We start from the raw sequence: 9,610 nt of genomic DNA on the forward strand, positions 1-9,610 counted from the left end.
AGAGGGAGAGAGAGAGAGGAGCAAGAAGGAGAGGGAAGAAGGAGGTCAGTCTGGTGGAGAGGAAAAGGGACAGCGGAAGAAGCTCGAGCGGTGACGAGCATCGTTGAAAGGCAGAGGAAGAAAGGATGTGCGTCATCACATATCACCAGCCGAGAGACAAGGCCAACAATCTGGACGAGGAAAGAAACGAGAAAAACCAAAAGAGGCTCCGTCATAAAGGGCCGCCGGGAATCCTTCGCCAGGGGACAGCCAAACGGCAACCCGATCTGACTCCATTCCCCGCGAGATGATCCCACGCCCTCGCGCACATTCTCCCCTCCTCAGCTTGCTGTTTGCCTGCCCTGCCCTGCCTTGCCCTGCTCTGCCCACCGGTTTCGCTCTCATCCACCGGCCCTGCCCTGCCCTGCCCTGCTTGCCCGGGCGCGTGCCATGGACGCGGCAGTCTCGGCGTCGACAGCATGTCCTGAGACTGTTGGTACCGAACCCCGGCGATAAAGCAGGAATAGGCAGCACGCAGAGCAGCAGAGCAGAGCAGAGCACAGTCGGGCACGGCCAAGCAAAGCTCCAGGAGGAGCAAGACGATGGCAGGATGCCAGGGCAAAAGCAGCGTCGGAAGGAAGAATAACAATCATCACCACCACCGCCTGCGAGACACCACCATGATTTAGCATCTCAAGATGTCGACTCGGCCGTCCCCCAGCTGGTTGACCAGCACGGCGAGATCCAGCACGGACCGGCCGCCTTGCTGGGCGATCGCTAACACGTCTCTTACCGCGGGCCTCAACCTGTCGGATAGAGCTCGCCGTTGCTGCGCCACAAACTGCGCGTCCTCCTAGCCGCCGTTTGATCATCACGGTAATGTCTCCATGTTTCTCATCTTCGGTCCGCCCTATCTGCGTCAAGTCTCTGGTCTGATCAATGGTCTCTGGTCGTCGGGGCTGTCTCGCCCACTCTCCATGGCTCGCCTGTCCCGTCTCCCCCAAGCTCCTCCCACACCTTCACTTCCCACCCCCATGTGCTGGCTGCAGGTGTGTGTACATGTACGGGCTGGAGCCCCGTGTGTGTGCGTATTCGCAACCCACAGCCTCCCCCCTCAGTTGCTGCTCAGTCTGTTTTCTTCCTTGCCTGTCAACCACCCGCCGCCCCCCCTTGCCCTGTCGTCCTGATACAGCCTTGTCCACATTTGAGCCCAGCCTCGATTAGCACACGCTTCTTCGTCCCCTACCTTGCCCTCTTGCCTTGCCTTGCCTCGCCTTTCCTTACCTCGCTGGTACCTTATTGCTCCATCCATACCTACATGCCGTATGGAGTAGTACATGCAGACGCACTTGGACTGAGTAGACAGAACGGACAGGACAGGACAGGACAGGACAAGTCCACACCAGACCAGGCCCAGACAGAAGATAACCATACAGAAGAGTGCTCCGTACATGCCCTCACATACTCGTACATACACACTTGCACTTTACGAGCCGTCACTCGCCTTTTCTCTTGTGGTCCGGCAACGGAGCCCGTGTGCTGACTCGCAAATGTTTTATCAGGCCTGGCGTCGCGCGTAGGGCCCCCCCCTTCTTCATGTCCGACATGGAAAGAGGCTCGCGCGACTCAACACCGTTGCGAATGCCTCGAGGCTGCTTGTGTTCGCGATAGTAAGCTGAGACCCTCCTACCGCTACTTGATTAGCTAGCTGCCCATCTCCCGTTCTCCACGCAGCCCGCCGCCGCCGCCACCAACCCGCCTCATGCAAGCCCCCAATCCATCTGTCGAAAGGATAGTACTGCTACTGTTACTGCTGCCGCTGCTGCGACTGCTCCATGCTACATCTGCCTTGTACTCCATACCTCCATCGTCGTCAGGTTAGGCCCGAAGAAACAACAGGCCGGGTCCGAGTCTGTTAGGGTTCGCCTCGCCTTGCCGTCCCAGACGCTGACCCTCACTCTCTCTCTCCTCACTCTCGCAAATAGAACGTGGATGCCGTCGAGCCCCTGAGAGGCTCTTCGCGATCGGCGCCGCCAGGGTTCGGCTCTTGGCTGGACTGGACAAGCATCTGGGAGCTTCACGACCCTGTCCTCCGGGCCCAGCGGGAGCGCGGCAGCAAAGTTGTGTCCAGCGCTTATCCGCTTCCCTCTCTGAAAGTGCTGGGAACGACCGGTGCATCCACTACGTTTTTGCGGTTTTCCCACCGAGCTTGATCGGAGCAGCCACGTCCGGATGCATGCCTCTCACGCAAAGAGAGACTCGGAGCTCTCTGCCGCCAGCTCGTCGCTGTCAACCTCGTCGCTCTTCTCCTCTGGTCACGGCCCCTTCTTCTCCAATGCCTCTGAACCGCTGGGCCCGTCGCCTCTCATGCACCTCCCACGCCCCGCCCTCTCCTCCAAGCTCCCTCCTCTCAGAATCCCGACGCCGTCGACCGAACGGCGAGACTCCCTCATAACCTACGCATACTCTAGCCAGCGCTCCGCCGCGCCGAGGAGCGCCGTCGACGCCGATGTCGAACCCCTCCTCCCGCCGCTCAAGAGGAGCAGGGTCGGCAGCTTGCCTCGCCTCCAGTCCATTGGAGAGCTCCGCCTCTTCCACGACCAGCAGCCGTGTTTGCGCTGTAGAGCGACCCAGAAGGAGGTGGGAACACGCTTTTCTTTCCTCTCCTCCTCCTCCTCCTCCTCCTCCTCCTCCTCCTCTTCTTCTTCTTCTTCTTCTCTAAACACTGGCGTCTCTGGCATTGGGCTAACTCGTGCTTCGTCTCCTTGTCGGGAATCCAGTGCGATAGAGGCCAGCCATGCTCGGCCTGCTCGAACCTGCCATTGATAGGCTCCGAGGACCATTGGGCCGTCATTGGGTGCTTCCGGAGCTCTCTCAGCGCATTTACCGACTACTTATTGCCAGGTACAAACGATTTGGTTTTACTTCTTCTTACCTCGAGCCTCCCTTTTCCCCTCTAATCCCAGGTCGCCTCTGCTTTGAACCCCCTTCCTCTCGGCTTCCTACAAAACCGGAGACCTCCATGATATCTAACGTGGCCTTAAAGGCACTTCTTTCTCACAGGGACAGATCCATACACCCACGTCTTCCACATCACCCACACGACGACAAAATGTAAACGACTACCTACAAAGGACGTGTATTTTCCCAGCGCACATCGGTGATCACGTCAGGACCTGCTTGGACTATCGAGATGCGTTCTGGTGGTCAGGACAACAATCTTATAGGAGCTTTGATGGACATGTTGAGGCGCAACAGCTGACCAGGGATATGGCCGACCGCCCTCCCCCAATTCTCTGCGCCCTCGCCGCTAGCTGGAACTGCCAGGAGACGTCAAGTAACCCGCTCGATCTCCTGAGGTATACCGGATACATATGTCCCTCCCGTGAGGTTGAGGAGTCACAGTACCCGGTCTTGTATCATGCGAAAGTGCTGCTCCGAGAGACCGCATTCTACTGCCTATTACACCCCAAGCCCGTGATTCAACTGGATCCCAGCTACGGATATCGACCTCCCTCGGACCGCCTGGACTTTACGGGAGAGCACAGTCGCCTTGTCGAGCAGGCCATGGTGATATTCTTGCAGACGTTTGAGGCCATTGCTTTGCGGAGTTCCCCTCTCCAGTCGAAGGAGTGGCTGGCCGTCTTCTATTCCCTGTGTATCTTTAGCATAGTTCGGACTCTGCTCATGGACCTCGCTTCAGTCTCCGTGCTGCCTTATCCCGCGTTTCGACATCGGACCCCCCTTAGAGACAGCCCTCAGAACACGATAGACAGCGTATACAAGGCCCTTGTCCACCTGTTCATCACGGGCGGACCGATGTTGACGGACGGCTCGCCCAGCGACGTGCCACAGGAAGACGTCCCCGTGTACGAGCTGACGCGGCGCATCATGCGCATGGACACCTGGCAAGCCCGGGATATTCGCTCCAGTGCAGACTTTCTCATGAGCTTAGGGAGCGGAAGGACCAAGGATGTGTACGGCTACAACGGCTTCATCCGTCCTTCGCGACCAGTTGCCACACCCAGCAGTGATTCTCAGCTATCGACGCCCCAGTCCGTTTCGGCGCGTGAGCCGCGCTGGTCATCCGTGGGAAGCTCCGCGTTTCCCCCGTCATCTTCACACCGGGAAATACTGCTTGGACCGCGTCCAGAGGCGCTGGATGACGCCAACATCAGTCGCGGTGCCGTCGCGTCGTCCCTAAGCCAGCCGGTCCCAGAACATGTTGGACGTGCCAGGAGACATACGGTTGCGGAAGCACCGACCAACATCAACCCTTCGAGCTCAATCTTTGGAAACCACTTAACGCCCATGAGATTCAAGCCGGCCTATCAGAGACCGCCTCTTCGGCGCGTATTTTGTCGCAAGTGTCACGAATACCCCGAAGGATTCCGCGGCGAGCACGAGCTGAGGCGGCATACGGATGCTAAACACGCAGCGTTGGTAAAGCGATGGGTTTGCTGCGAGCCCGAAGGACAAAGCCCAGCGGCTCCGCAGCCTGCCATTCCCCTGTCGAGCTGCAAAGCCTGCGTGATGCAGAAGCACTATGGTGCCTACTACAACGCGGCCGCTCACCTCCGCCGGGCTCACTTCAACCCCCACCGCGGAGGCAAGGCCAGCGGGGACTGGCCGCCCATGTCGCTCCTGAAGGACTGGATGCGCGAGGTGAGACAGTCCGTGGCGGAAGCGGCCGGGGACGCGGACAATGACATGTCGAGTGACGGCGAGGAGGATGAAGACGTCAAGCAGCCGACGAGGACGGTGCCGCTGGCAGCCATACCACCGGCGCCCGTGATGGAGCTGCCGCCCATGCCCATCAACAGTGGCCATCTGTCGATGTCGTCCGTCGGCCCGATGACGGTATCGCCGAACGTCAGGGAAGAGCCGGTGCCGTGGGAAATGGTCTCTAGAAGTCCGGCCGGTCGACTGGCACCGCCGCCGCCGCCTCCTCCGCTGTCGCTGCCACCCCCGTCATCCGCCCAGCCGCCGATTCCGCACCACTTACCACGGCCGATCCCGACACCGCCAGCGCCCGAAAATCGAAGCCGGTGTCCGTTCCCCGACTGCGGACGCGTGTTCAAAGACCTCGCAGCGCACATGCTCACGCACCAGGAGGAGAGGCCGGAGAAGTGCCCCATCGAGTCGTGCGAATATCACACAAAGGGGTTTGCTCGCAAGTATGACAAGAACCGGCACGCGCTCACCCACTACCGAGGCACCATGGTCTGTCCGTTCTGTCCTGGTGTCGGCTCAGCGTACGCAAAGGCGTTCAACCGAGCAGACGTGTTCAAGCGCCATCTCGCCGCGGCCCATCAGGTCGAGCAGGCGCCTCTGCATAGCCATACGACCAACAGAGGCGGTCGGCTCATCACGCTGTCTGCAAACTCGGGGGCCAGCGCCATCTGCTCCATTTGCAACAACCGCTTCGCAGCGCCACAGGACTTTTACGAGCACCTGGACGACTGCGTGCTGAGCGTCATCGTTCCGGCGGGAACCCGAGCGGCCATGGAAACGAATAACGATGCTAACGACGACGAGAAGAAGACGGTAAGAGGAGGATCAGCCGGCGCCGGAGCCGGAACTGCAGCCGGAGGAGGAGCTGGCGCAGCCGGGGAACGGACCGCCGGAAATGGGAACGGAAATGGAAATGGGACAGGGAACGGGAACGGGACAGGAACAGGAACAGGATCCATTGACGGTACACAACCAATGATTTATATAAGAAGAGCAAAGAAGTCTTCCCGGATGGAATGAGCTCTTGCTTTGTTTGTTTTTTTTTTTTTTTTTCTTTCATTTTTTTGCCCCTCCTCTTGTCTTTTTCTGGTCATGTCATTGTTTTGTTGTTTGACTCGGTGTTCTCTCTCTCTCCCAATTGTGTTCTCTTTCATAGGTTTCCTTGGAGCGATTTTATAGTCAACACTGCCTCGTCTTTGGTCAGAGGCACACGGCCAGCATTTCTTTCCGTCCCTTTCCTTGTTCTGTTTCCGACGGGTATACGCCGTACCGTCACCAGCATGTCTACATACCCAGCCCTCACGAGTGCAGAGTTTCATGTCATTGGGATATTGCGAGCGAATGTAAATACACGAATCATAGCGTAGCGATGCTCATTGTTGACTTTTGGAGGCGGACCGGATGATGAACGGGAGCGTGTGTCGTTGAGCTAGGAGCTTGTAGGCGTGAAGCAGACGTACAGAGAATAAGCACGAATGAATGGATCCCGTATGATGATGTACACACTGCAGCATCGCCAGATTGAAGTTGATACTGCATGTATCACAAGTGCGGCAACTTGCTGCCGCTTACACGGGGCCGCGGAGCGGATTTAGGTGGGACCCGGGGCGGACTTAAACCGTCCGTAAGACGACGCGCCACCACCCGCAACTCCTTGTACTACAAGAAGCAGCAGCATCTCGACGGCTCCCGCGAGGTCTCGTCTCTTCACTGTGCGGGCGTCTCAGCAAAGATGAACCACGAGGTTGCGCGTTGATGCTTCACATATAGAGCGTCTGATCTCGAGGTCCACGAAACAACCATGCCTGAAGCCACAAGCGTGGAGGTGGAACAACAGGAGGGAGACGAGGTGTTGAGTGCGGCTGAGCGGCGGAGGCTGCAGAACCGGCTGAACCAGCGAGCGAGTCGTAAGTTGGCAATGCCAGGATGATGGATCCTCTGCTTCTGTCTGAGGGTTGATGTGATGACTTTACGAGATGGAAGGCGAAGCTGATTCAAGGGGATACTACAGGCCAGCGGAAGAGGGAGTTGCAGAAGCAGCAGCAACAGGAAAAGAAGAAGCGCCGATTTGACAAATGGGTCGTTTACGTCGATCCAAGGGGAGGCAAGACGCAGCAGCAAGACAGGCCACGAGATGGACAGCTTCTGGATCAGGAGCAGCAGCGGCATCAGTACCGGCTCGCCCAGTCGCAGTCGGCGTCGCTCAACGAAGCCTGGAAAGCCCCCTCCTCCTCCTCCTCCTCCGGCTCGGACACAGCAACAACAACAACCGCAACTGCCATCGTCAACCGCAGCCCCCTTGGCTTGGACGCGGACATTGCAGGCGTCACGGACATGTTCCTCTCCAAGGGGTACCACCGCAAGGTGTTCCGCTTCTTCTGCACCATGACGACGGAGGACCGCGCCGTCTTCTTCCGGCGCCTGTACGAGCTGGTGTCTCGCCACGTTGCGCAGCATACGCTGGACAGCCAGCTGCTGCTGTCCGTCATGCAGTTCAACATCATCCGGGCCGTGGCCGTGAACGCGAGGTGGATGGGGCTATCGGTGGACAACATGGGCGATGACATTGTCTCGCCTTTCTACGATGGCGGAGGCGGCAGCAGCAGCAGCCGCATCCTGCCTGCTTTGCCTCCTGCTGTGGCGGCTAGCGGCGGTGGTGCCCTTCAGCAGCATGACGACGAGTTGCAGAGTGTACCGCTGGCTTTGCGGCCGACTGCGTTGCAGAGGCAGGTCGTTCATCACCCCTGGATCGACCTCTGTCCTCAGCCGTCGCTGCGAGACGCGCTCCTGAGGCGGTTACACGATGGCGACCTCGACGAGGACGAGTTCTGCCACCACATGTTTCTACAGTGCCACGCGTCGGACGACGACGGCATGCTGGGGATGGTGGTGTGGGGGGAGGCTTGGGATCCCGCGTCGTACGAGATGTCGGCCACCATGGTGCGCAAGTGGCCGTGGCTGGCGGTTGAGTGCCCGGACATTATTCGGACGAGCAATTACTGGCGGGCGACGCGACGGGAGAGACCGCTGAGGGTTTCGTGATTCAAAGCATGTCTTTTTTCTTTCATTGATGAGGGAAGTATGACTGATGCTGACAAAAGGGGGAATGAGAAGGGGGGGGGAGGGGAGGGGGAGACAATGAGAGTCTAGACGGCAAAGGGCTCCCCGATGAGCTTCTCGCTGAGCTCCCACAGCTTGACCCAGTTCTCACGGTTCAAGATCCACGACGTCAGCTGCTCGTCAGCAACCGCGTTACGGCATATGTAAGCTCCGCTGGCGTCCTCGATTGTCGGATCGGTCATGGCGGTGATGAGATTCGAGGCACCCTCGGAGGCGCCTGTGAAAGGGGGCATGTCATATGGGCGGCCGTCATAGTCACGCAGGACGGCTGCAGAATCGTCAGCAAGAGGAGGAACAAGAAGAAGAAGGGGGGGTAGTAAGAGGAGGCTTACGACCAACCGACTTGCGCATCTCCTGAACCCGCTCGAGGAACTCGCCGGTGAAGTTGCGCTGCAGTCCTGAAGCAACCGCTGCATCATGGTTGAAGACACCACTATTAGCCCGCCGTTCGCATGTTCAGCTCTTTCATCGCAGGGTACATACCGCCGGGGTCGACGCTAAAGACTCGAATGTTTTCTCCCTTGAGCTTCTCGGCCAAAGACCTGGCGAAAACGACTCTGGCAGCATTCGACTGTGCGTATGCGCCGATGGGGTCATACGTCTCGCCGTCCTGTTGCAGCGGCAGCATGTCAGCAACAACTTGTGGCATACACATCATATGCATGATGTCTCGACAAGAGAAGAGAGACGAACGCTATAGTTGACATCGTCAAAGTTGACCGAGCCTCCCCGCACAGCCGAGCTCGCGCAAATGACAATCGACGACTTGGGCCCCGCCGCCCGCACCTTGGGCAGCAGCTCCTTGACGAGCAGGAAGTTGGCCAGGTAGTTGACGGCAAACTGCAGCTCGACGCCGTCGGCCGTCTTCTGGTAGGGCGGCACCATGACGCCCGCCACGGCCACCAGGTGGTCGATCTTGGGCACCTCTCCGTCGTCGAGCAGCTCCCGGGCGGCCCTCCGGACGTCGGCCAGGGAGGCGAGGTCGAGCTTGAGGAAGCGCACGGCAACGTCCGGGTGCTTGGCCTTGATCTTGGCCACGACGGGCTCGACGCGGGACTCGGAGCGGGCGGTGAGGATGACGAGGGAGGGCTTGGCGGCGCTGAGCTGGAGGGCGAGTTCGCCTGCGATGGAGTCGTTGGCGACGCCTGTGATGAGGACTGGGGTGGTGTGTTAGGGGACTGTGACGTTTTTTGGCTATAGTGAGGAGGAATGGGGGGAGATGGGTGGATGAAAGCGTACTCTTCTTGCCGGCGAGAGACTCTCCGTATCGGCTGAGGACGAACTCGGAGGAGAGGATGACTTGGCTCCCCGAGCTGGCGTTTTGGCTAGACATTTTCGATCAAGGGGCTTGCGGTGACGGATATGGAGGAAGGTATTGGAAACGTATTGGAGGAGTTGTCAACAGATGAGAAGATGATTTGGATTGTTGATGAAATACAGACGGGTTTCTTTTCGAAGACATCGAAGGTATATATACGCAATTAAAGTCACCCATATATCCCACTTACACGACAACCTCAAGCAAGAGATGTCCTTTCCAAACAAGGCTAGCAACAGAGTCATCACTCCTCCATTGTCAAATCCTCCGAACACGGGATGCGGCAAGACTCCTTTTTTCTTCTTCTCGCAATGACTTCGTTCGGTCCATGACTATTTACCATCCGAGCCTCTCATACGGGACAAGTCAAGTTGAATAAAACAAGAAAGACGTCCGAATCTCCGTTGAGGAATGGAGTTAAAGCACAGGATTTCCAGATCAGGTTAGTTCGGCTGTCAT

At 58.3% G+C, this 9,610-nt stretch overlaps 3 protein-coding genes across 3 annotated transcripts; 2 read left to right on the top strand and 1 right to left on the bottom strand.

Annotated features, from left to right (window-relative positions):
* The first annotated feature begins 1,849 nt into the window (after nt 1-1,849).
* On the top strand, nt 1,850-6,166 carry BBK36DRAFT_1135989 (hypothetical protein). Its single transcript, XM_024892828.1, is given in 9 exon segments — nt 1,850-1,931; nt 1,969-2,619; nt 2,760-2,883; nt 3,026-5,550; nt 5,572-5,769; nt 5,781-5,827; nt 5,871-5,886; nt 5,945-5,981; nt 6,040-6,166. The coding sequence occupies 4 exon segments, from the start codon at nt 2,212-2,214 to the stop codon at nt 5,731-5,733; spliced, it is 3,219 nt and encodes a 1,072-aa protein (XP_024747456.1). The 5' UTR covers nt 1,850-1,931; nt 1,969-2,211; the 3' UTR covers nt 5,734-5,769; nt 5,781-5,827; nt 5,871-5,886; nt 5,945-5,981; nt 6,040-6,166.
* A 348-nt stretch (nt 6,167-6,514) lies between these two features.
* On the top strand, nt 6,515-7,755 carry BBK36DRAFT_1124888 (hypothetical protein; the record flags this gene model as incomplete). The annotated part of the gene is made up of 3 exons (XM_024891209.1): nt 6,515-6,620; nt 6,725-6,911; nt 7,008-7,755. 3 exons carry the CDS (start codon nt 6,515-6,517, stop codon nt 7,753-7,755), a joined length of 1,041 nt encoding a protein of 346 aa, XP_024747457.1.
* A 104-nt stretch (nt 7,756-7,859) lies between these two features.
* BBK36DRAFT_1161196 (putative short-chain oxidoreductase) lies at nt 7,860-9,166 on the bottom strand (the record flags this gene model as incomplete). Its single annotated transcript, XM_024894352.1, has 5 exons — nt 7,860-8,101; nt 8,166-8,243; nt 8,317-8,443; nt 8,527-8,990; nt 9,073-9,166. The coding sequence occupies 5 exons, from the start codon at nt 9,164-9,166 to the stop codon at nt 7,860-7,862; spliced, it is 1,005 nt and encodes a 334-aa protein (XP_024747458.1).
* Nucleotides 9,167-9,610: the final 444 nt, after the last annotated feature.

The sequence above is a fragment of the Trichoderma citrinoviride genome (genome assembly GCF_003025115.1).
Source record: "Trichoderma citrinoviride strain TUCIM 6016 unplaced genomic scaffold BBK36scaffold_11, whole genome shotgun sequence".
In the NCBI taxonomy this organism is placed as follows: Eukaryota; Fungi; Ascomycota; class Sordariomycetes; order Hypocreales; family Hypocreaceae; genus Trichoderma; species Trichoderma citrinoviride.